At 43.0% G+C, this 26,212-nt stretch overlaps 4 protein-coding genes across 4 annotated transcripts in view; 2 read left to right on the forward strand and 2 right to left on the reverse strand.

The window, feature by feature from the left end:
* The window catches only part of phlpp1 (PH domain and leucine rich repeat protein phosphatase 1), a 45,854-nt gene extending 39,865 nt beyond the window's left edge, over positions 1-5,989 (forward strand). The window contains exons 11-17 of the mRNA XM_076021485.1: positions 102-302; positions 1,001-1,163; positions 1,295-1,425; positions 1,643-1,756; positions 2,500-2,694; positions 2,785-3,013; positions 3,137-5,989. Coding sequence (XP_075877600.1) covers positions 102-302; positions 1,001-1,163; positions 1,295-1,425; positions 1,643-1,756; positions 2,500-2,694; positions 2,785-3,013; positions 3,137-4,546 — 2,443 coding nt within the window. The 3' untranslated portion in view covers positions 4,547-5,989. The remainder of the gene's footprint in view (positions 1-101; positions 303-1,000; positions 1,164-1,294; positions 1,426-1,642; positions 1,757-2,499; positions 2,695-2,784; positions 3,014-3,136) is intronic.
* ripk1l (receptor (TNFRSF)-interacting serine-threonine kinase 1, like) overlaps positions 1-26,212 on the reverse strand; it is a 45,218-nt gene that overhangs the window by 6,416 nt on the left and 12,590 nt on the right. The gene's annotated exons all lie outside the window — the stretch shown is intronic.
* Positions 6,298-12,713, reverse strand: mep1bb (meprin A subunit beta b). The gene is made up of 14 exons (XM_076019815.1): positions 12,605-12,713; positions 12,490-12,508; positions 12,344-12,403; positions 12,215-12,258; positions 12,017-12,095; positions 11,626-11,743; positions 11,350-11,528; positions 10,664-10,882; positions 10,334-10,486; positions 8,402-8,617; positions 7,833-8,300; positions 7,242-7,418; positions 6,869-7,067; positions 6,298-6,520 (listed from the first exon to the last, which is right to left on the reverse strand). Exons 1-14 carry the CDS (start codon positions 12,665-12,667, stop codon positions 6,298-6,300), a joined length of 2,217 nt encoding a protein of 738 aa, XP_075875930.1. The 5' UTR covers positions 12,668-12,713.
* On the forward strand, positions 19,520-25,140 carry opn7a (opsin 7, group member a). The gene is made up of 5 exons (XM_076019741.1): positions 19,520-19,959; positions 20,648-20,810; positions 21,299-21,426; positions 22,581-22,915; positions 24,434-25,140. Exons 1-5 carry the CDS (start codon positions 19,872-19,874, stop codon positions 25,067-25,069), a joined length of 1,350 nt encoding a protein of 449 aa, XP_075875856.1. The 5' UTR covers positions 19,520-19,871; the 3' UTR covers positions 25,070-25,140.

A 26,212-nucleotide genomic window follows, 5' to 3' on the forward strand; every position in this document is an offset into this window, starting at 1 on the left:
ATGCCGACGTCTGCGGTTTTTAAAGACTCATCACCATTTCTCATGTGTCCTGTGTGAAGGAGGGTAAAAAATGAATCCGCGCTTTCAACTTTATCTTTCAGCTTGCGGTGCGTAAATGCGTCGGCCAATAAGCTGGAGCACCTGCCTCCATCCAGCCTATCAGAAGAGAGCCACAGCATCCTGCAGGAACTCTACCTGACCAACAACCGGCTGACAGACAAGTGTGTGCCCATGCTAACAGGCCACACACACCTGCGAGTCCTGCACATGGCCTACAACCACCTCCAAACCTTCCCGGCCAGGTAGGCAGCATTCTCATCCCTGTCTATGCACCTTTAGTTATATTTTATTAACATCTATGTTCATAGTGCATATCTATCTGTAAAGAAAGCGCTGGCGCTAGATTTGTTTTGAACATTAAAGCACCGTTATTAGCAGCTTGATAACAAAATACAGTGTTTAAAAAATGCATGCAACCACTACCAGGTTTATGCCACAGCTGCTCTAAATAAACAGTATTGGCAGTGACCAAAAATGTTTTTCATGTGTCTGTAATGTTAATAGACCAGTATGGAGAAGCCTTCATGTATGGAGAAGTGAAATTATATTTTTAATATAATCATTAATATCAGAAATGTTTTAATTCACTCACTGACTGGACTTAATGTTTGACTAGAAAATATTTTCCTAACTCTAAGCTGAAAGTGATTTGCTTGCATCCCTGAACAGAAAGGTTAGTTTTAGTTTCGGAATATTACGCCTATTAGGATTCCTGAGAGACCCAGTGAGACGGCTCAGATTTATGTTTTCTGGTGTTTGTGTTTTTGCAGTTATTTGTTATTTGTTTCTTTTTGTAAATAAGGATGCAGATAAACATCATCCGATCATTTGGGATGTCAAATACGCAGAGTGGGCAGTTTTTCTTCGCAACATAGAATGTGTTGCTGCTCAGTGACTCATGTGAGTCATGCTCAGCTCAGCCAGTCCCTTTGCCCCACAGTAAAATGGCCAAACTGGAGGAGCTGGAGGAGGTGGACCTGAGTGGAAACATGCTGAAGACGGTGCCCACCACCATCATGAACTGCCGACGGATGCACACCCTCATAGCCCACTCCAACTCCATCGAGGTCTTCCCGGAGGTCATGCAGCTGATGGAGATGAAAGTAAGACGACGGTGGTGGTGCGGCTGCATGCGTCACGCCGTGCTGTTGTTGACAACGAGCCCCTGAGTCTGGTGTGTCAACGCAGAAGAGAAAGCCAAGAGTGTAAAGATCTCCTCCTCCCCTGTTTTCAGTGCGTGGACCTGAGCTGCAACGAGCTGAGTGAGATCACGCTGCCGGAAAATCTGCCTCCCAAGCTGCAGGAGCTGGACCTGACAGGAAACCCTCGACTCAGCCTGGACCACAAGACCCTGGAGCAGCTCAAGTAGGTCATCATTTCCCCAGAGGGGTTTTCTGGGGGGCGTTTTTGGCTTGTAACTGAGCTTGACGGCCATGAGTAATATCTGCAATTTGCTTTGGTATTTTTTTTTTGTTTTTTCATTACAATAAACAAATCTGCTCCGTTAAGATAGAAACTACAGCTACCTAGCTACCGTGATTGTTTTTCCTCTACAAATCTCCATCTCTCTTTTGTTCCCCAGTAATATCCGCTGCTTCCGTATTGATCCTCCGCCGACCTTCTCGTCCAATGAGACGTCCAGCGGGCCTGCTGTGTGGAGCCATGGTTACACAGAGGCTTCCGGCGTCAAGAACAAGTGAGTTCCATCAGGTCAATGATGCCTGTCGAGCCCCCCCCCCTCCAGCCAGCCAGGAGCTGCTGAGGCCGATGGCTCAAGTCTGGCAGAAATATTAAAAGTGCTTTTGTTGTTTGTCCTAAGCTCATCAGTTACTCAGTCTGTATCTTTTCCACATATGTTCAGATCCGTAGTAGTGCAGTAGTAGGTCTCCTGCATAACCAGGTCACACCACCATCTTGTCTGCGTCTCTACCCCAGCATTTCTCAACTGGTGGGTTGCGACCCAAAAGTGGAGCTGTTTTGATTGGATCGCAGCTGCGCGGGCAGTTTTTTTAAACTGATAAACATGATAGAAAGTGGGCTAGCGTTTTTATTTTTGCAGAGTGCTGGTAAATACATTTGGGCCTCGACTTCATTATAAGGACAAAAATGTGCCTGCTGAGTCTCCACCAGTTGAGAACCACTGCTCTAACCCAGACTGTCGTCGCTGCTGAGTCTGACTGTGGTAAAATTTTAGGAGTCACACGGTCGCAACATGACAGGACCGGAACGAAAGCATGAATCGTGGACGACAACCTGTTCACATGGACTGAATCAATTCAACATTCTTCACCCCAATTATTTTTAGTGTGAAGTAATAATTTTAGACGACTGTGTGATGCTACGTTAGAGAGCAAGCAGGGCCTCTGCAGCAGCCCCTCACACAAGTCACCTGACAGATGTCCTCTACGCTCACCCCCCCCCCCCCCCACTCCCTCCCAGGCTGTGCGTGGCGGCTCTGTCTGTGAACAGCTTCTGCGGGACTCGTGAGGCTCTGTACGGCGTGTTCGATGGGGACAGGAACGTGGAGGTGCCCTACCTGCTGCAGTGCACCATGAACGACGTGCTGGCCGAGGAGCTGCACAAGACCAAGAGGGAGGAGGACTACATGACCAACACCTTCCTCGTCATGCAAAGGTATTCACTCAACTTGCAGTCTGTTTAACGCGTTGCGAGGGTATGTTGTGGAGATATTATTTTTTATTCTCCCACTTCCCGCCGCCACAGGAAACTCGGGACTGCCGGACAAAAGCTGGGAGGTTCGGCTGCGCTCTGTCACATTCGACACGACCCCACCGACCCCAGCGGCTGCTTCACGGTCACTGCCGCCAACGTGGGCAAGTGTCAGGCCATCCTGTGCCGCGATGGGAAGCCGCTGCCGCTGTCACTGCTTCACAACGTCGGGCTGGAGGAGGAGTACTGCAGAATCAGGCAGCACAGGGCCATCATCACTGAGGTACACACAACCACCACGCTGACATACTGTGCAGGAGGCTCGGTTGACTCGAGTCCAGTCGGATGTTCTGACAGGATTGTGCTCTCCTCTGTACCCACCCCTCCCCTCCACTGCCCCCTACAGGACAACAAAGTCAACGGCGTGACTGATTCCACCCGAATCATGGGCTACTCCTTCCTCTACCCGTCTGTCATCCCGTGCCCCTACGTGCAGAAGGTCACCCTCACCCCCCAGGACGAGTTCTTCATTCTGGGCAGCCGGGGTCTTTGGGATTCCGTGTCTCCCACGGAGGCCGTGGAGGCCGTCCGCAACGTCCCGGACGGCCTGGCCGCCGCCAAGAAGCTGTGCACGCTGGCGCAGGGCTACGGCTGCACGGACAGCCTCAGCGCCGTGGTGGTGCAGCTCAGCGTGAGCGAAGACTGCTGCTCCTGCTGCTGCTCGGAGCCTCCGCAGCCCCCGCCTAGCCCCGGCCTGGGCCCCTACACGTCCTCGGCGGCGGCGGCGGCGGCCATCAAGGAGCGGCCCTCGGAGGGCCCGCTGCCGGTGCCGCCTCCGTCCTCCTGCAGCGAGATCAGCAGCGAGATCAGCACCAGCGAGATGAGCAGCGAGGTGGGCTCCACGGCCTCGTCCGACGAGCCTCCGCCGCACAGCTCCCTGGTGCTGCTGCACGAGCAGCCCCACGGTGCCCACCTCCACCTGCACCAGCAGGCCCAGGCACTGCAGCTGCAGCAACAGGGGCAGCAGCAGCAGCAGCTGCAGGCCCAGGCGAGCGGCCAGCAGCCCTGCCAGCACCTGTTCCCCGCCTCGGAGCTTCCCTCCGCCTCGCGCAGCTGCTGCGCCCTCCACCCCGCCTGCCTCGCCGGCTCCTTCCAGAGGCAGCTGTCGAGTGCCACCTTCTCCAGCGCGCTGTCTGACAACGGCCTGGACAGCGAGGACGAGGAGCCCATCGCCGGCGTTTTCTCCAACGGCAGCCGCGTGGAAGTGGAGGCCGACGTCCACTGCCTCAAGGGCGAATCCAGCCCCTGCCCGCAGACGTCCCCGCCGCCGCCGCCACCGCCACCGCCGCTCGCCCCCTCCTCCTCCTCCTCCTCCTCCTCCTTCTCCTCCTCCTACTCCACCAGCCAGGAGCCGGGCTTGCTGACGCTCCTCCCACTGCCACCCCCGCCCCCCTGCACGCCGGAGCCTCTGGAGGACGGCGTGACGGACACGAGCTGCGGCGAAGCAGAGAGCGGGCCGGACAGGGAGGAGGCGTGGCAGGGGGACGGCGGCAGGCTAGCGGCCAAGCGGAGGGTCAACGGGTCGGTCGCGCGCCAGGAGAAGAGCCACAACCTCATCGAGGTGGCCGCCGACGCCCCCTCCAAGAAGCCCGGCGGCTACTTCACGGCGCCGGCGCAGCCCGACCCGGACGACCAGTTCATCATCCCGCCGGAGCTGGAGGAGGAGGTGAAGGAGATCATGAAGCAGCATCAGCAGAGGCAGCAGAAGCCGGCGGGGAGCGAACAGCCCATGGACTACTACGACACCCCCCTCTGAAGCGGGGAGAGGGGATGGGGGGCTCAGACACCCGTCGTAACTTCATCTCCTCACTGGCTGCAACATGCGTGGAACCCCCCCGCCCCCCCCGGGTGCCGCCGGATCAATTTCCTGCTGCTCAGCTCGTCCGGCAAGTTTACTGCCGACGTTGCAAAACGCACTTTGAGGGGAAGTAACAAGTTGGATCCTGATTTTGCTACAAAAGCCTTCCTCCCTCTTCATTGCCTCTTTGTTGAAGAACCATGCACTGTTTGTTAGCTGCTCCACCTTCTTTCTACTCGTAGAACAACACAAGCAAATGAGCCCTTTAACGACGTTCCACCCACTGGACACGGCTGTGGCGTGTGCACCCCCCCAACCCCTCCTCCACAGACCGCGGAACGTCGTTCTGTTCATTAGACAACCAGCTGAGTATGTAATCAACACTAGTCTGTTTGCAATATAGCATTAGTTCCCAACAACACTTGTTAATATGGATAACAGTTGTATGATTTTTTGGGGGGGGGTTTGTTTTTGTTTTGTAAAACCATACCATATCTTTTAATGTGAAAGTTGCTGAAAGGACTTTATATATATATATAAAAAATAACCAACTGAAACGTATAATGTTTTTATTATCAGTGAACTATGTCGAATGGTACACCAGTAATACCACACATAACTGTTGTAGATAGGGCACTTAAATACTCTATTTCCTCAGTAAATCATGAATCTTAGCCCTTAATGGCATAGAAATTTTTTTGTAGAAATTTGAAATACTAACTCCTAGGAGTTGCATACTCTTCTTGGTGACTCAGTCACTTCTACTAATCTTCTCTGAGAGAAATGATTTTTTTTTCCCAATGATTGTAAATAAGAGAAATGTTGTATACTGATGCTTTTTCAAGGAACGGAGTACGTGTATTTTGCTGAAGGTTTGAGTGATGGTGAGGATTTTCGGTTCTCAAAGAGTCTGCTGTTATGGAGGTCCCTCCTGCCCACCAATCTTACAGTATAGACCCAAAAGTACACACAGACAAACAAATTAATGTGCATGTGCACAAGCACACAAACACAGGTACATGTATACACACACATACACACACATGTAAACGCGCAGCTGATGTTGCAAATTTTACCTCCACTGATTTGCTCTGGTTTGCTCCACTATGATTGTGATGTCTTGCAGTCGTCACTCTATCCAGTGAACACTAATGAACAGATCTTTGCATGCGCGCGCACACACACACACACACACACACACACACAGACAGACAGACAGACAGACAGACAAATACACATTCAATATTAGTCCCACCGCCCTCCTAACGGTAACTGTTTTCACCGGCATGACTGTGTCAAAGTTCAAGTGATGCAAACATCCAGTATATCCACACGGAAAAGAGGCAACACAGATGTGATGTTCCTGTCTTTGGTATAATAAATCTTAATTTGTGAATATAAGTCTTGTTGTCTGGGATGTGCTTTATGGACTGTAAGTTGTAAATAGTTAAAGTTCAAAAGAAATGTACACACACACAGAATTTCAAAATAATTTATTTACAGCTCTTAATTTACGTTTATCTTCTTGCTTTGACGGGAAATGGCCAGAAGATGGAGTCATTTCATACAGTGTGATCATCTGCTATAAACTGAGGGGAATAATTGTGATCAATCCAAACCCTGCCTAACAAGACATTTAGCCTCATAAGCGTTAAGTTAGAAAAAACGTTGATTTAATTCAGTGTATGTCTCCCTTCAGCTTTCTCACTTCACAGTCTTTGAGTGGCTTTTATGCTTCCTAAATGAATCGCGGCATTGTTTGCTCGCTTGTTGTACTTCCTCTTCACACAGATGACACTGATCACTGTGATCAGCAGCATTCCTGCAAACACAGGCAGGGAGCAGAGAAGTGCAAGGTTGACCCTATCACTCTCAGAGCCTTTGTGCTGGCATTTGTCCCCATAGTACCACCAGTCATTTCCTGCCATGCACCTAAGGACATTAAAAAAAAGAGTTAGGAGCAGAAGAACAAACCTGACTTGGCTGTATACTTGTGTTAAATTGACAACCGTCAAAACAACATGACCACTGTTTTTTCAGGAAGCACATTTGTGCAAACTCATTCAGACCTAAGCTGGTTTTGTATTTTAATGTAATGGACCTGATGGGTGCTTATGTTGATAATGTTAGAATGCCCTACCTCATCCACCCTCCCCACACACACACACACCTAAATTACCCATTTTCCAGCTTGATTCCAGTGTTTCAATACAATGTTACTTGTACAACCCCATCCTGGCTCCTGACTTAACAGGAGTCTGACAACCCCAGAAAACACACCTGCAAGTGGCCTTCCCCTCATCCACCACGCAGAGGCCATCATTAAGACATTCCACACCAGTGCAAGCGTCGGAGGGTTTTTCTGTCAACGGGGTCCCTGGGGTCGACGGGGTCGGGCTAGGCTGAGCCGTTGTTTGGTTCGTCGGGGTCGGGCTAGGCTGAGCCGTCGGGTTCGGGGCCACAGTCAGATGAGAAACATCTAACCAGAAACACATATCACTGAGTACAGGTATAAAGGGTTAAAGACAGTTTTTTTTTTTTTTTTGGTTGGTTTGACAAAATGTATATGTTTTGTTGATTTGAATGAATTATTAAGTATTTGTCTTCATGTACTGGAATATAGTGTTTTGTTTTTTTTTGTTTTGTTTTGTACCCTCCATGGTGAGGAGAAAGATGGCGTCTCCACCCTTCATGAAGTCCCTGCTCTTGGCTCTGGGGTGGGTGAGGTACACTGCAGTACCGGAGCCAGGTCCCCGATGATAGGTCAAATTGTCGTGGGTGACTTCATAGCCAACCTTGCGTGGATCATCCCAAAAGAATTTGTCGGTCCCTGTTCAATAGGATGGTAGAAGGATTTGCAAGAACGTCATTATCACAAAGTGAGGTAATGACTCACTTTGACGTGAAAAAAAAACAATGCGGAGTGGAATGTAGTGTAGTGACTGTAACGCTGGGTTGCTTCACTGACATTATGTCTATATATTTTGCTTGGTTAAGACTTGCAGATATCATCTCACTTTTGTGTGTATCGAAAAAAGAAAATCAGATGACTACATCCACCAGATGGTGTTAATTAGACTTACAACAAACAGGTTCAAAAGTAATAAAATCACCATATGCTGTATATCACGATATTCAAATCACAATATTGCAGTGACGTCATAATGTCATAACACCGTATAAAGTGGTCTCTGGCAATGGCCACCCCTATGTTTCATATTGCAGCCTCAATGAGGAAGCGCACCTTCTATCGTCTGATTGGGGTCGGTGGTGACGCTGCGTTGGTTGGACATGCGCTTTTGGATGTTTGGGTTCTGGTCCATCAGCATCATGGTGATCTGTTTCCAGGGGCAGGGCCACTTCTGTCCGGTTTCTCCTTCAAGAGCCACCAGATGAGCATAGGCCGACAGCTCGCCGGCGTAGTTCTGCTTGCCATTGGGGTACAGCTCCATTTGGAAGGAGTAGCCCTCCTTGGAGGTGAACGGTGGACTGAAGATGGATTTGTTGTTCGGAGTGTTATCCATCACCTGACTGAAGTTTTCCACTCGCCATACAAACTCTGGGCAGGTGGTCTCAGAGAGATTGATATCGTCCAGTGACATGCCTCCCGCTGAGGGCCCGGTACCTTGTTTGGTCCCCTGGAAGACAACCCTAAACTTTTTGGTGACGTTCAGGCTCACATGGTGCAGTTGCCACAGGTCCTGAGGGGATCCTGTTGCAAGATGTTGGGTGGGAAAACACGGCAGTTACAAAACAGCAAAAACACACGAGAGATGTGCATCTAGAACTTTAATGTACGCCATGATAAATCACCATCAATGGTCTTTATGAAGCGTAGTGTCCCATTGGGGTTGGCCTTGTCGTACTCGCGTACGGAGATCTTCAGCGTGTCTTCAGTACCGGCGCCGTTGTAGTAGAAGAACTGTAGACACTGAAATCCTCTTTTGGGATAAAGGATTCTGCTCTCTAGCACAGCTGTGTCATCAGTGTTGGCTGTGCCAGTGTTGAAGTGCATGAAGTAACCTGAGCCTAAAAAAAGAAACTGCAAGATTAGACCAATGCATTGGATTAGTGCACTTCGCACAGTGATTAGCTATGCCAAATTTGATGAGTTTTGAAACACGTTTAGTGGGTGAAATATATACTAAAAAAGGTCTTGTTAATCATAAATGCACTTCCTGTTTGTTTTCAAGGAAGCTTGTCATGTGTGAATTGTAGGCCTTGATGAGACAATCACGTACGTTTTTGTTTGATGACTCAAAGACAGGCGTGTTCAAAATACAACCTGCAGGCCAACTACAGCCGGCAACTGATTTTAAATGGCCCGCGGTGGCTTGTCTCTCAAAATGTGGCCCGTCACTCAGTATTAAATCAAACAAGCTGACTTTGTAATTTTTCTGATCACCTAGCGATAGCAGCACTTCCGCACAGTTTGTGGTATGTCGTCAGACACACATGGACGTCAGGTAGGAACCATGCAGGCGGAACTGATATTTTTGTCATCGGACGGAAATAAAGGTAAGAGCACGTGGAACACCACCGGCAGAGAAGAGACACCGCAACCGGAAAGAAGACGAGTAAAGTCGAGAGTCTTGCAGTGAATCTACCGTGTCTTGTCTGCCAAGAGACGTTTGTTATTGCGAACCAGTTCATTTTTAAGAAACATTTAGCATGATTTCTATCGTAGTTGTTAGCGAGGAAAAGTTGGCAGCAGGTTCGGACAGTCGCCGGACAGTCGGTTTTGACTTACCCCGCAATTCCTAAAGATTATTATTTGACTACATTACGGGTGTAGTATGTTGAGGAAAGTTACACCGTAGTTGACACCGTATTGATAAAAGCACAACGACATTACTGGTTGCTATCGATATTTGTGCGAAAACCGGAGAAAACGACACTTGAATCTACGTCCCAGCTGTTTTCTGTCTAAGGGACCGTCTACAAATTACACCCCACAGACTGGTGCTAATAGTTCAACAATATTCACCAAAAATCTATAAGAACACATTTTCTCATTCTGATTGCTGTAGTAGTTGTCAATGGTAGGCTGCCACTACTACAGATGTTCTGCATTGTAGTTAAACAGTATTCAATTAATGGTTTAAAGTATTCTCCAAAAATCATTAAAAAAGACTTTCACATTCTGATTGCTGCAGTAGCTGCCAATGGTAGACTGCAACTATTGTGTTTGTTGCTTCCTGAACTAAAGGTAGTTTATTTTTGTTCAGTAAGCACTCAGACTTAGACGTAAGAGTGATTCTAAATGCAACATATTAAAAATGTTTGGCGCGTTAAAAAAGCTTATCTATCACTGCACACTCTCCCGTCACAAAAGGAGTGAGTGAGTGACTGGGCAGGATATTTTTATATGAGTCAGCTGATTGGTCAATGGTTACCAAGGATTAGGGCCTACCCGATGTGGAGTTGCTTTGTCAAGCAAATATGCTACTTTATGACACAGGCCTCCATAGTCTACAAATAATAAACAGAGGTTGTTGCTGAAGATGTTATGACCAGCATTCTGATTTGGTCATCATTTAAGAGCTTTATGGTATTTCTCTACAGAAAACCACCTCAGTGGGCAATTTTTTATCTTTTTTTTCAACACCCTTTATGAAAAGGACACATGAAATAAATCCAAAGTAAGAGTTGTTGTATCACTTAAAGTCCCAGTGATTGTCACATCTCGAAGGATGCAAAATTTTGGTGTGGCTGTTAAACATATACAAGTCTGAATGCAGTCACCTGTGCATTTGCCCATGTTGGAGTGGTCGGTGCTGGGCCCTCCAGCACCTGTGGTGACTCTCATCCAGTCCTGATTATCTCCTCCTCCCTGGATCATACCGCAGATGTTTTCACGTTCAAAATCACATGAGTCCAGGAAGGTGGAGCCTTGAGCTGGAAGACACATTGACAGCACTTACAAACACATGCAGGACGGCTGTAAAAAAGTTACTGTTTCATTTGGTGTAATGATCTGCTTACGCACAGATTTTATGATGTTATGACAGTATCAGTAAGTAAAGCAAACATGTTTTGTGAGTGAAACAGGAGGCAACACTTGCTGACTCTTACTGCAGTTGTAGAGGCGGTTCAGCTTGAGCAGATCACTGTCGCTGAACTCCATACGCTGGCCGATGACATCACTGAAAGCAGGGATCTTGGTGACGATGGTGGGCTGGGTACCTTTGCGGAAAGCGTTTTTGCTGTAGTGCATCATGGAGCCGTAGTCATAGGGCACGCCCAGAGAGCTGGAGGTGGTGTCGTTGTAGGTGTTGAAGTTGTGCTCTTTACCTTTAAATCGTGTAAAACGTTGGAAGTGTCAGTACGATTTGGCAGATTTTTTTTTTCTTTAAATGAACAGGTGACGCGCTGCTCCAATATCTTATGTTTTTCTACCCAAGTTCAAAGTTACTGACATACAAGTATAACATGTCTTTGCTGATCACGCAATTTTCTTATCATAGTTTCGATGTTAAGGCATATGCATACGAGTGGGAAAGAGCCTTCTGCTCAATGACCCCTACTACACCTGTCTTACAAATGCCGTGAAATGACTTTTCTCACTCTTACAGCGGAGAAATGTTTTTTTTAATCATTATTATTTTTATTAACTCATAGGTGTCAGAATTTTTATGCGCATGTAAAGGAGTCTCTCGGAGAAAGCATGTTCACAGAGAAGCGATGATATGTGGCAGCATGCGTGGTCCACGTTCAAAGTGGCTTTAAGTTTGGAGAGAAGAGAGAGTTGGGCTCCTTACCCTCTGAGATGCGGTCCCACATGATTTGGACGTAATCATCCCGGTCTGATCTCGACTGCTCGTGCCAGAAACCCAGAGCATGTAGGAACTCATGTTCGATAGTGGCGATGCGGTCACAGTTGGTTCCTATCGACAGCCTCTGTTTCCCCACCTTACGGTTCCCCACAGAGGAGAAACATCTTCAATAGGGAGGAGATAAAGAAAAAAAAAGATGTCATCTATGAACACATCACAGCAATCAATTTTTTTGTCTTTGTTTTGAATGTATCGTATTACCCGCTTCCTTTAAAGACGGAAATGTAGTTTTCCTCTCCGCTCCAAGGCTTGAAGTCAATGCAACTCTTGAGCCGGTACTGTTCGAAGGCCTTCAGGATCACACCTTTGGCATTGATCTCTGTGGAGAAGGTGAAACACAGATTAAACGAAGGGTCATCTCATTATCTCTTGGCTAACAGCCTGCTGAGTAACTCATTTATTACATTTATAAAGTTTTCATGTTATTTTATTAATTGTTATTTTATATTTTATGTCATATTGCATATTGGTTAGGAGTTACATTATTCATGTTGCTAAACGTGACTAAGCACCTTTTCTTATTGGTACTTATAAGAGTATAATTTTTACTAGATATATATTTCTAAAAATGAAAAATGAAAGGCATCCTGACCGAGGTCGTCTTCCAAGACGTACGGGATGGTCTTTGGCCACCTGTACTCCTGTCCAATTATAGAGTTCCGACTTTGCCTCTGTGGAAATCCATACAATCAGTGGTAGACAGAAATGACATAATGAGCCAAGGTCAAGCTTGATTCCACAAACATTCACTTTGGAAAGTCACTTCAAATAGTTAAATTAAGCTACATACCTCATCAAGTACAATGTCTCCCTCCACAAGATTTAACCCAGCCGCTGTAGAGGCGGAGAACAAAGGAAATCACTTCAATAATCTAGCAGCAAAAGAAACATTAATTGCCTGATCCACCCACTGGCATACCTTCATTGATGTCAAAAATGTCGAGATCTTGCCCACCATCCACCTCATAATCTGCAACATCTGGTGACACAACACAAATGCATGTGAAAATGCAGCAAAACTACCTCAGTGGTGAAAAATTGCCTCCTAAAAAAAAAATCACATACCTAACACTTTTGCTGTGGGCTGTTAGGGAAGAGAATTTAAGTATGAATGTGTTTATTTATACAATCTGGTTTCCTTTCCAATAGATCCATTAATGAGATAAATATATTATCTTACCAAGCAAAAGGTCGTACCACACACAAGTAGTACTAGTAAAGCTGCAGGTATTCCCATCGCCATGTCTCAGGAAATTCCTCCACTTAGTCGCTGAGTTTCTCCAAGTGCGAGTGTCAATTACAGCGCTGGACATAGTACATAAGGCACACGTGAAATGACCCTGCATGGATGATTGACAGAGAGATATAAAAAGTCTTAGTTATACAACTGGCCTCACTATCTTCGTCAGATGTTTTTAATGCGTGATTATCTGTAGTAAAACACACACACAGCAGGCAACGTGTCCTCAGAGAAGGGCTATAAGGGTTGATGATGATGATTTAACGGGATTACTGAGGACTGTGATTACATGGGTTTAAGAAAACCATTTCACAGCAGTATTTATCACCAATCGCGTTCTGATCCATGAGGAAGCATTTTAAAGCATACTGTCAGTTGCGCTGCCAATAATTAAGGTTCCACACATATGTTTTATCCACTGGAGCATCCGCTCTTGTTATTTGTTTCTCCGTTATCTTTTACAATCTTGCCGCCCAGGTTTCTCAACGTTCAGCGTTCACTGCTGTCTGATTGATCAGTGTTATATTTGCCCCGTCCTGCAGATGGCAGTAGTGGTTGATGTAGGTAGTTTGTCCTGATGACAGTTTTCTGTTGTCCCCAGTCCTTTTCTATTACAAGATAAGGAAAAGCACTGCGAGCTATCCATCATGAGCATTAAAATTAAAGTTTTCCCATAGATTAATTAAAAATACCCTTAATCACAGTGAAATGAGGGCAGAGAACAAAGAAACCATCAGATACAACTCTAACTTGTTGTGTGTGTGTGTGTGTGTGTGTGTGCATGTGTGTGTGTGTGTGTGTGTGTGTGTGTGTGTGTGTGTGTGTGTGTGTGTGATATTTGTGTTCATAATTACATATTGATGTTGTTTCCAGAACTCTGCTTTATATTATGATGAAGATGGAAGGTAATGGAGCTGAACTGATGCGTGTTTGACCCCGCCCCTTATTTTATGTGCACTTGAATTTGGACCAATTCAACTCAACCATATTGATCCTCTATGTATCTCACAGACTTTGTTTCAACTTGTGGTTTCTTGATTTTACATCATAGCTGGGTTAAGACAGAAACCAGGTCATGGAATTAGTATTCACACAATTTGCGATATGCAATATGAGTATCAGTACAATCAGTGGGTGTCACTAAATTTTAGACATTTGGTCTTTAAAGTATTCCTTTTTAATGAGCATTCAGATTAGAAACCACATTTTATTTTAACTGGTAAATGGCAAAATTGTACATGCACTTGTGTGTCAACTGTGTACTTGCACTGCAAGGGCAGGCTCTTTAATGCTGGACGTATTCGAGATACACTAGTATCTTTTTCACACGAATGCCTGTTAGTTTTTCGGCTACAGTGGGTGCTCTTGCAATAGTCCTTTAATGCTAACAAGTAGCCACGGAGGTTCCTAGTAGTCTAGTGCTTCCTGCTGTGAAGACCTTCAGTACAGCAAGACTTCAATCTCTCCCCCACCGTATGCATTTTATGCTATTTTACAGATTGACAACATACAACTATTGCCATGAAAACTGTACAAATGAACATTGCAGGACTATGTACAATTGCAAAATATCAGTATATATACAAGCCATGCAGGACAGACAAACAAGGTGAACAAGTGTGCAAGATGATTGTGTGATTATCCTCCAGTGCAAAAAAAAAATAGTGCTGATTAAAGTGATGAGTTGTGGAGACTGGTGATGAAAGGACTGAAGTGTTGTTCTGTTTTGGATCAGTCTAACCCTTAACCCTAACTCTGATGCTGACACAGAAGCAAGTAATTGAGTGGTATAACCTGAACGAATGATGGGAGCAGGAAAAATCCAATGAATTCCACCAGGAACGGGACTTCTGATGTTACAAGTTGTCATGATGAAGCAACACATTGTGATTGTGAACACATGGTTGTCAGTCACAAATGCAGATACGAGAGTACTGTCAGTACTTGTCACATCGCAGTGCCAAAGCACAGCTGCACGCTGACCGAAGGTGGACTTGAGCGTCAAATGTTAGTCTGTTGGCTTGATGTGATTGAAATGAGATAAAACAAATGTAACTTTTTTTTACATTTTAACTTTTAAACAGTATTATTTCAAGTAAATGTTCTTTGAATAGATTTTTTTAAAGCAGTGATTAGTATTCCAGCCAATCCTGTGTAGTCTTGACTCTTCAGCCATACTTCACAAAGACGGGCTTGTGTGAAATTCTTATTCTGTGCTTCCTCTTTGATGTTCACGCTGTGTTTTATGTTATCGGAGACATTAATTTTTCTCTTTTCCTCTGTGGCCATCACAATTAATCCTTTGGAAACACCTTCAATTCAGCTTTCATCTCTGACGCCGGCTACATCTTTGTGTTGCCTTGTGACCGTGTCTGAGCGTACACCGTGACTTTGGATTGTGTGAATTCCACAGATTTCCACTGTGTGTCTTTTGAACGTAATTCACCTCCACTTTCATGTTGGATTGTTTCCCATTTTACTTTAATTGAAAACAAACTCAATTCCTTTTCAAATGCTAATTTCAACTGTATCTCTTGCTCACTGTGACTGGTTTCGTTTATAGTTGTGTGAAGGTTATGACACACAACTATAAGCGAACGCTACAGCCTATTTCCCACTTAATTGTTAAAATAGAGGCTACAAAAAACTGTGTTTGCAGAGACATAGGCTCATCCAAACAGCTGGAGAGGTAAATTGAAACATGCTAGTACAAACATATTTGTGCATGAAGCAGAGTTGTTCATATTAAAGAGAGAGAGAAATAAATTTCACCAACAAAAATATTTTCATTTTGATAGCATAAAATATGCAGAATATAGTTTTCAATTATAACGCTTATAAAGTATCAGACCTCAGAATTTGCATCCAAATGTTAAGCATAAAAGCAATTTTACATGATACTAATAATTTCTTCATTCTCTTCCCCTAAATTGAAAATTCACATCAATAGCTCTATCTTAGCAACATATCCAAATGTGCTTATATAAGTAATCAATTTCATTGCTTTCAGAAAGCAATGTAACTCTTATAGAAGTTTTAATATATATATATATATATATATATATATATATATACATATATATATATATATATATATATATATATATATATATATATATATATATATATATATATATTAAATTCATAAAACAAAACCCCATCAACCCTGAATGCAGGAGGACGCATATAGAAAATGCATGAGTGGATAAAATATTTTTTCCTTTAAAAGGACACTCACTTTACACAATACACTGTTTACTCGTTGATTGAGCACAGAAGTGGAATAAATCCATTCCGAACTTTGAATTCACAAAAAACAAAAAGAAATTCATAAATAAATAAATAAATAAATAAATAAATACATTCATGAACAATGAAATGAATGAGAGAAACGCGTTCAGAAAGCGTTTCACTGGTACTCTTTGTTGTTGTCCCCCGGACTTGCGGCCTGCCACTCTTCCTGTGAAATAACAGTTCGTTGCAACATGCGAAGCTCATTTAATCAATTCGGATCATCATCAAAAGATGCGTTTTCTTCGTACCGACAAGTGCACGCTGATAAAGCGTGACGTCACTGACGTCATCGGTTGATTCAAGCAGCTCGGGTCTGCGGGGGGTCTGGACGCTGCGCTGTCCATAGACTGCACGCCGTCAGTCCGTCAGCCTGGTCGCCCTGCTGCTGGTCCTGCTGCTGGTCCTGCTGCTGGTCCTGCCGCTGGTGCTTCTGCTGCTGCTGCTCGTCAATTCGCACAACCTCAACAGTCAAATCTCAGCAGTCTGAAGGTGAAAGTGTGGAAAGTCAAGACGAACCTGAGGAGGACCGGGAAGAGCGCGCATTCCGGGTGAGTTTGACCTAAAACCGGATGTCAGTGTTTGTTGTTCCGCACTTTTATTCCAAAAATGATGGAACCTAAAACGCTCACCGGACCGTCATTACGCACTTGATCCTGCGCTCTCTCAGCCCGCAATGGTGTCACAGCGACCGGCAGTTTCACACTTGTTGCCCTGTAGAAAAGATGTTTGATTTATCGTTGCCGCTTCAAAGTCAGCCAAAAATAATTCAATACGTGTAAAGTGTTGGTATGTCTTACAGATTCTCAGTTATATGGCTGGCAATCAAAATTAGGTGCAAATAATGAGAAAAAGACTTGTTTGGGAGATGAGATTAATTGCAGTTTTTTGAAGAAGTGTTCATTTGGAACTTTTATGCTATTCTGTTAATGTTTCTGCTAGTGGACATAAATAGTTTTTTTTATTATTATTATTGTTATTATTATAATCAAACCAAAATATAGTTTGGGAAAACAGGACTAAGTCAGTGTGTGCATGGAAAATCACATAGAAACACAACAATGACCAATGCATTCAATTGAGACAGGGTCTTGGGGGTTATGGAGCCTATCCATGACATCGTAGGGTGAAAGCAGGGTTACACTCCGGGAAAGTTGCCATTTTATCACAGGGCCACATTCACACTCTCATTTACATCCACAGACAATTCACAGCTGTTAATTGACCTGCATTTGCTTTTGGGAATTTGGAGTACACAACTTCCAAACAGCAACACTAATGTTCTGGTCATTTTGAACTCTGGATATTCTATTAGTCACATTTACATTATGTAAAGAGGAATTTAAACTGTGTTTATTTAACCCTGACTCTGAAGTTTGAAATAAAGATAAGTTAAGGTTTAGTATTTTGGGGGAAATGAATAGATCGGTTTACACAATTTATTGCATACTGCATTTTATTTCTGAAATATACAGAGACTCATATGGGGAATGTCATCAGTTAATAAAGATTTTTCAATCTGTAAAACCAGAATAGGATCTGTAAACTCTCTGGTGACATAAAAGGTGTCTGTGCTGCAGAGAGGAGCCAGTTTGACCATGCCTCATGCCTAATGACCACAATTGACAACCACTGATTCTAATCTTTTTAATGATAAAGGGAAGACTTACCTGCAACAGAGCACTGCGCACAGGGTAATAGGTCAGAGACATGACTGTGGATTTAAATGTTACTGGATGTGATGCAGCACCTCCATCCACAGTCATTCAATGAACAAAGCCTGCTGATTTTGTCTCACTCTCACTGCAGCAGAAAAAAAACAAAATAAATTATATGAAACACATTTTGTCATGGTGACTCATTGAGTCTTGTAGGAATTCAAATGAAAGTTGCCATAATGAAGTGCAGCCATGAGGAGTGTGACGGCCAGTCTTTATTGGGCCACATTCTTCTGGCTTTCTTTGACTCCATCTCATCTCCTAGGTTGAATTTCATGTTGTAATTGATGCAACCAAGAAGAACCTTAAGCAATTTCTATCTATCTATCTATCTATCTATCTATCTATCTATCTATCTATCTATCTATCTATCACAGACTTCACTGGAGTAGATTTTCTATCTACTATCTACTACATTTGTACAACAACAAATGCATATATGTAATTCTATATGAATAATGAGACATCACAAAGAGTTGATTAAAACATGTTTTCACACACATTTTCTAAAAAGCAAAACAGACTTCTCCAATTTCTTGGAAGTTTGCATGATCTGCCACAGAGCACTGATAAACTTCATCCCCAGAGTTTAGACAGTGGTTGGAGAAGTTGGAGAACACCCTTCTATATACTCATAGATTTACGTGTACTGAGATGTTATGGACTTTCGTTTTGTTCCATCCCTCAGTTTGTGACATTCTGCCTTGTCAAACCTCCACCACTCACACTCTTTTCCATCATGTCACACTCTTCCATTTTGATGGACCTGGAGCTTTTCCATCTTCTCCTCCAACTTTGCCTAATTGTCAGATCTGATCAATATTTCCTCTCCATGGTACCCACTTTTCCTAGGTAACATTCTTATGTCTATTAATGAATCTTACAAAGGAGTGATTTCAAGATTCTTGATTATGCTGCACACCGTTGGAAAAGATAGGCCTAAGTTTTCAAAAATATTGATCTATTTTAACAAATAGTCAAAGTAGGAACCTTCACCTTCGTGAGGTCCATGAAGTCTTGTAACATGAAACAGATCCTTGGTGATGTCTTTCCCTCTTTGATGATCTTGTCTATTTGATTAAAATTCTATCCATGTCAAGCTTCTGGTGGGGAAAAAGTAATCTCAATTTTATATAGCAATCTCCTATATCTATCTACCTATAATCCATCACAGATTATTAGCATCTCTAGTATGAGTAAATCGCATGTGCCAGACAGGTATGAAAATCGGATGCCGTTTGGTAAAATACCAGTTTTACATGACTGAAAAGTGTTAAATGTGTTTTGAGCTGCCTATTTACAAAAATAATTTATGATGAAACAAATAAAGGATCAACAAAGCTTCTGTCTGCTCATGGGAATATTTTTAATCAAAGTAATTCAGTAGAAAGCTGCACTTATAATTAATGGGGAATGCACCTGCTCACATCACTATAGAGATTATGGCAGTAGGCAGATTTGCAAAATGCAGGAAACTTGACTACTGTTATAACTACTGTAAGAAAATTAAGCCTTTCCCCCTCTCTCCCTGAAATGGTAAATAAAGCAAATTATATGTAAAAATAAAAAAAATAAAAAAAATAGCTATGCTAAAAATTCATTTGTAACTGAGCTTGAGGGAAAGAATTACACAATTTCATAAGAAACATTCCATTAAATTGAAATTCTGCTGTTACATTTGCGAAACAAATGGAGCCTGTTGTCTTCCCCTGTTGTCGGTAAGCAACATTGACTGCACATGGTCTTGCATGTGGTCAACTTTTTCACAGGTTGGTTGACGGTTCTTTGGTTGGTTGTTGTTGTGCATGAGCGGAGGACATGCCTTTTCCTACTACCACTGACTGAACTACTTGCCTCCCTAATCCGCATGTCATCCATTGATCAGCTTGTGTCATCACCATGCCACCATGTGTCATCACCTGTGTAAGGCTACCGGAGCAGAAGGGAAACGAGCTAATGGATTATTGCGCGGTCGATGGCTTGACGGCATTGTTAAAAGGCGTCTCTTTGGGCGCAGGCACGCTTCTTAATGGAAGTCAACAACAGTTTTGAACCAGAGTCTGAACGCAGTTAATTGATTATAACTGAATTGTTTATCACGCGTAAAGAAAACACGCGTCTTTTGTAAGGCGTTTTTCAATTGCTACAGGGTCTGAGTTGTACCAATTCTACCTTACATCGCTTTCATTCCCTTTCAGATGGCGTTGTCAGATGATGATGTCGCGTTCCACTCCAACATACCTGTCCCACTGGATATCATGGTGGCTGTGGTCTATTCCATCTTTGGTGAGTAAAGGTCATAGAAATTGGTTTACAGTCACATGTTGTAAAACAATCCAAATGAGCCAAAGTGATGTGTCTTCTATGTCTTAAAAATGAGCTGGCGAACCAGCTCCTAATAGTCATTTTAAAGCCTCTGAAAATTGAAAATATTTTCTAAATAAATAACAGTCATAGTATAGTTTAGGACACAGATACAGTTACGTTCAGCTAGGATTGTGGATATCATAACAAAATAATTTGATTGTACCCCCCCTGAAATCCTAGTACATTTGCAGAGTCAGAGTGTAATTGGGGTGATAGATGCTGGAACCAACAAGTGATCACATAAAGGATCTCATCATATGTCAAAAAGGAAGCAGGATGATGATTGGCTAATATTCTGTGGCCCTTACAGTGCCCACACAATGGACAGTGCAATGTCTGCCTGTTCATACATTAGATTTGTGCTTTTCCAACCAATCCTAAAAACATCCTAAAACAATGTATTCTAATCAAGTCATGTGACATTCCTTGCCCCACATCCTGCTTCCGAGGTAAATGAACTCCTGGTTGATCGTAACAAGTTCATTTTTGCTCATATTCTGATGGAAGCTCATCATTTGCCATTGCTGCTAATAAGTCACAGCACACAAACTACTTTGTGCTATTCTATGTATTTTTTCTTAGCAGTTTTGGTCTGTTTTTCCTACAGGTGTTTGTTCACTTTTTGGCAACAGCGTACTATTGTATGTCTCCTACAAGAAAAGGCACCTTTTGAAACCTGCAGAGTACTTCATCATCAACCTGGCAGTCAGCGACCTGGGCCTGACTCTGTCCCTATACCCCATGGCCATCACTTCCAGCTTCTATCACAGGTATGACACCATGACGCCATCATTGGCAGGCATCAAAGCTACATATATGTATATGTATATGTATATGTGTATATATATATATATATATATATACATATATGTATATGTATATATATATATATATATATATATATATATATATATATATATATATATATATATATATATATATATATATACATATATGTATATATATACACATATATATGAGAGAACCAATTACCTCAGTAAGGCGTCCGAAGGCATACTACTTTTTCTGTTTGATATTTCACGGTTCATTTCGTTGCGCTGCCTGGTTGGTTGGCTGAAAGATTGTCTGTACATCTATGGAGTGTCACGCTTATGCAAACCCTCTTTTCCCCTTCTCTTTCATTGATCTTTCTTCTCCTTGCGCCGTCCTTTTCCTCCCACTCCCATCGTCCTCCAAACCCCCCCCCCCCCCCCCCCCCCCCCAAACCCCAACCTGCGATCCCCAACCTCCTTCACAGGTGGCTGTATGGGAAAACCTTCTGCTCCATATATGCATTTTGCGGCATTCTGTTTGGCATCTGCAGCCTGACCACTCTCACACTGCTTAGCATGGTGTGCTTTGTGAAAGTCTGCTACCCGCTCTATGGTAAGCCTTCAAAAGGAGCTATTTCTCACACAGTGAAATGACATATGGATTAACTGTCATGTCCCTAAGCGGCCGATTGTTGATTGATCCTCGGATGAAAAAGGAAACTATAATCCCTCCATGAAGATCCCCACATTAGCCGTCCTTTGATTACTGACAAGTGCAGGGGCTGCACTCAATAAGAATTAGTTGTGATGTTGGTTAATGCAGTGCAAATGGGGCTTCTGTTTGACCTTGGGGGAGAAAAAATACTTTCTCAGGCAGCACTGCAAAACAGTTTAGAAAACTCTCAGAAACTCTTTTTGATTTGGATGCCCTATTTTTACACTCTTTCGTTAAATTGTGGACCTATATAAAGCTTATAGAAACCAGTATTTTGATTGGCCTCCCTTGGCCCTAGCTTTAACACCATTATGGATTTCCTCATGACTCACTGCCAGTTATCTGAAAATATACAAAAAAGTTAATGGACACGTAATTTATTTATTTATTTATTTTCTACACATATTGAAATATTACCATGAAATATATGTGGAAAAATACTTACAAAAATTCTGCTGCATCGGACGCATACAAAAAATAAAAACTATTATGTTTTTTATTCATTATCAAAAAGAAAAAATACCCAAATGAAGTTGTGTGTGTTCTGGATGTGTGACAAAGTATCCTGCTAAAACATCCAGTTTTGAACTGTGGCTGGAATGCAAAAGTAAAGTTGCAGAAAAAATTTAATGCTGCAAAAATTCCTTTCCACTGCTGTACATCTCGTCCCGTAAATACTTCAAGATAATGATGAGGCAACTGATATACAGAATATTTAAAAAATATATATTATATGTTTGAATCCTACACCAAAATATTAATAAATACTCAAATCTTGTCAAAGCCACTGATTGCCAACCTACACTCTCTACCTAAAGTAAGTGCAGCTAAGGACTGGTCTAAATTGCGACAATCCATACGCATAATTCTTAGAAAATGTTCCTTTAAATTGATCTTGCATTATTTACTTTCTAAATCAGTGCAACCAAACTTTGCGTTACACGATTATAAAGGTTAGAGCAAAACCAATAGAAAAACACGTAAGTATTCAAATACATGCATTGCAGTTTTGCTTTATTTTAAATAACATATAAAAACATTTGTTTCAACAGGAAATAAGTTTAACTCCATTCACGGCTGTCTCCTCATCACCTGCGCTTGGGTCTACGCCCTGCTATTCGCCAGCTCCCCTCTGGTCTACTGGGGAAAATATGGACCAGAACCTTATGGTACCGCCTGTTGCATTGACTGGCGCATCTCCAATCAGCACACTATTGCACGCACGTACACTCTGGCGCTCTTCATCCTCTGCTACATCCTGCCCTCCTGTGTGATTGTTGCATCGTACGCCGGCATTCTGCTCACGGTGCAGGCGTCCCGCAAGAACATGGAGCAGCACGCGTCGAGGCAGACACACATGGGAGGCATCCAGACCATCATTGTGAAGGTGAGGGTTAAAATGAACTCGCTTTGTCAGGGATATTGCTTTTATAATTCCTTTTATTTCTGTCTGGCTCTTAAGTTGGGGTTTATAATTTGACTATGTGATTTATAAGACTTGACTACAAGTGAAGCACAATCCAACCCATAGACAAAATACTGCAAAATGTGGTCCAGTTTATCCCCATATTATTTAGAGTAAAACACCACCAACCTAGTAAAAATGCCACCAACACTGGAGCTAGAGATTATTTAAAATTCAAAATGTGAACAGAGCTATAATACAACCTGATGACAACCAATGATCTGCCTCTTAATCATCCAACTTCAAAGTTCTGATCAGTAAAAAAAAAACGAACAGAAACTTTGTGGTTACATAAAGACAGTGACATGCTGGTAATATCAAAGTACCTCCTCAGGCACTGCAGTCCTCTGAAGTGGACCTCACTCTTCCATTTGAAAAAGCAACTAGCTGTGACCTCAATAGATCCCTCAGTGATGCAGCGGCTCATTAGCAGGAATTGGCTGCTGCTGCTCAGTGATGAATGGGAAGCCCTTCCTACCTGTGCTGATAAATGGTTATCATTCTGATAACATTCTGAAGAATTAGATCAAAGTCATAGAACAACAAAAAGGATTAACAAAATGAACACCTGACTGCCACCACTGCTGCTGAGTCATGCTGGTCATGAATAAACCATTCAGTTGTCAGGATGGTGACAATATCTGATCATGATAATATTATCGTATGAAATTGATCCAGCCCAACCAAAAGTAGGAATTCTGATCGCTGACTGATTGGTCAATGCAGAAGTGCCAAAAACCTGCATTGCACTGCTTGACCAGCAGGGACCGCCAAAAAATGTTACAAAAAGAAACCGGCAAAAGACAAAAGCAGCATTGAATTCACACCTTTACAGACAGTTACAGTTATTGTTATTTTTTTGGTTCAGTGAAAATGACCATTAAGGTTGGAGGCATGACTAAAGATTAGTAGCAAAAAGTAGTTGGTTTATCAGCAGATGGACGGTCATTGCTGCAGTCATGCTCCAATCATTGCTCACCTCCAGTACCACCCACACATCCAAATATAGAATCATCCTGAAAAACTGGTGCTGACTGTGAAAACACTCTCTGGGTGACGTCGCCACAACTCCATCGATCTTCATATACAGTAAATGATCCTAATAAAGCTTTTGTTTACAACCATTCTTGCCTACAAAGACAAAAATAAAACAAAACAATGAAGATCAGTGTCTGTTTTCTACTGTGATGGTCGACATGTCAACTTGTACAGGTTGTTGAAGGAGGGCTTAAATGTATGAGCTTCAACTGGATCACCTAGTTTTACCAACCAAGTTGAATCAGGGCCATTACATTTACTTCTGCGTTGTATGGTGGTGGTAGCCTACATGCTAGTAGCCCACTTCCACGACATCCAGCATTCTTTGGCGCTTGTTGAACTGCTTGTGTGTAATTGCGCCAAAGGTAACTTTTCTTGTCCTGCTTCTCTCTCGCCCGCAAGCTAAGTGTTGCCGTCTGCATCAGTTTCTTCGCGGCGTGGAGTCCATACGCTGTGGTGTCCATGTGGGCCGCCTTTGGACACATTGATAACATTCCCCCTCTGGCTTTCGCCATGCCAGCCATGTTTGCCAAGTCCTCCACCATCTATAATCCGATCATTTACCTGACGCTGAGACCCAACATCCGCAAGGTCATGTGCAGGGACCTGGGTATTCTGTGCCATACCTGTCTTAAAGGGTGCCACTGGGTTCCAGCTAAGTGTTGCACCAAGCCAGAGCTCAGAGTAAGGCTTGGCAACATTCACAAACGGACCAACCAAATGCCAAAATCTGACCCTTTTGCACAGCCTTCGATTGTGGCTTTGAAAGACCACAGCTGTGAGAATTGCAAGGACACTTTTGAATGCTTCAAACACTACCCTCAAATCTGCAGTTTTACCCACCCTGCAGCCAGCAAAGACCAGGGAAAGGATCAAGAAGAATCTAAACGTCCCCAAGCACAGAGGCTGAACACACAAAGGGTCGGACACAGGAGGTCTCTGCTGGCCACAGTGTGTAGCAAAAGGACCTCGGAAACTGGAAACGTGCATGTTAATTTGGAGATGATGCCAGTGCAGACAAGGGTGGCTTGGCCATGAAAGTTTTCTTACTTGATCATAAAACAATTTCTGTACTATTGAATGTGGTTTTGGCTGTGGCATTATCATGATTCCTTCAGGAGATCTTGTTCAGGAATGTGCCAGGACATACCCTTATACCCATACACATACATTTATGCATTTGTCAATTCACTATGTCCCTTCACTGATTTTCACATGTTGGATTTTGGTCAAATACAACATGGAAGAATAGCTGCATTGGCTATTCGATACGGAGGAATCCAATATGGAAGAATAGCCACCAGGCAAACAGTGTAATCTGCATCCGTTTGTTGTAATTTGTGTACATAATTAGATGCTTGAAAAGAGTAAACATAGTGTTATTGATGTGCAAATGTCACCTTTATCAGTGTCTCAAAGTGGGAACCCATGACAAATCTACATCCACTAGATCTGAGTGTCGAAGCAAACTTTGATGTTAACCTTTTGCAAAATGTTATTCCTGTAAAGATCTTGAGTTGAAACTCAGGAATGGAACGACTGGGCAGGTCTGTGGATCATACAAAAATAGATGTACTGTTTCACAGATCTCTGACACTTGCTTTACTGGGCCACTCCAAATATTGTCACTTTTGACAACTTCAGGTAGTTCATGGTGCTTCACTAATTATCTGTGGACACACAGTGACAAAGATGCAGCCAACCCATAACACAATTACAATGGCCATATTTGGACATATAATGTTTTTACTATTATGAGCATTATTTTGGTAAAATGTACAGTGTAAATGCCAGAGTTCTTTAGTAGACTGCCTACTGATATTGTAAATGTTAAATGAGAGGCTGCTACATTCACTGTGTATGTAAATTGCTTCTACGTAAATGGGACTGGACTAAGTGCATGGCACAGGTATCCATTTACAGAAGTGGTTGATTAGACTCAATATATTTAATTAATTGATTTAATTTTAATATCTTTATTTATTACCATTTTCATCTTTCTGACCCATCAGATTAAAAAACAAAAAAAACAAAAGAACCCCTCTAGAAATACAGAATCATTGAATCGAGATTGTTTTATTTCTTGGGGATGATTATAATATATTTCATGATAATAATATAATTAAACTTTACATATCAACAAAAGCTCTGTAAGTTGAAATCTGTTTTCAAAACAGACGT

Source organism: Nelusetta ayraudi, unplaced genomic scaffold, assembly GCF_046127955.1.
Source record: "Nelusetta ayraudi isolate G7.1 ecotype Tasmania unplaced genomic scaffold, CSIRO-AGI_Nayr_v1 ptg000011l, whole genome shotgun sequence".
Taxonomy (NCBI): Eukaryota; Metazoa; Chordata; class Actinopteri; order Tetraodontiformes; family Monacanthidae; genus Nelusetta; species Nelusetta ayraudi.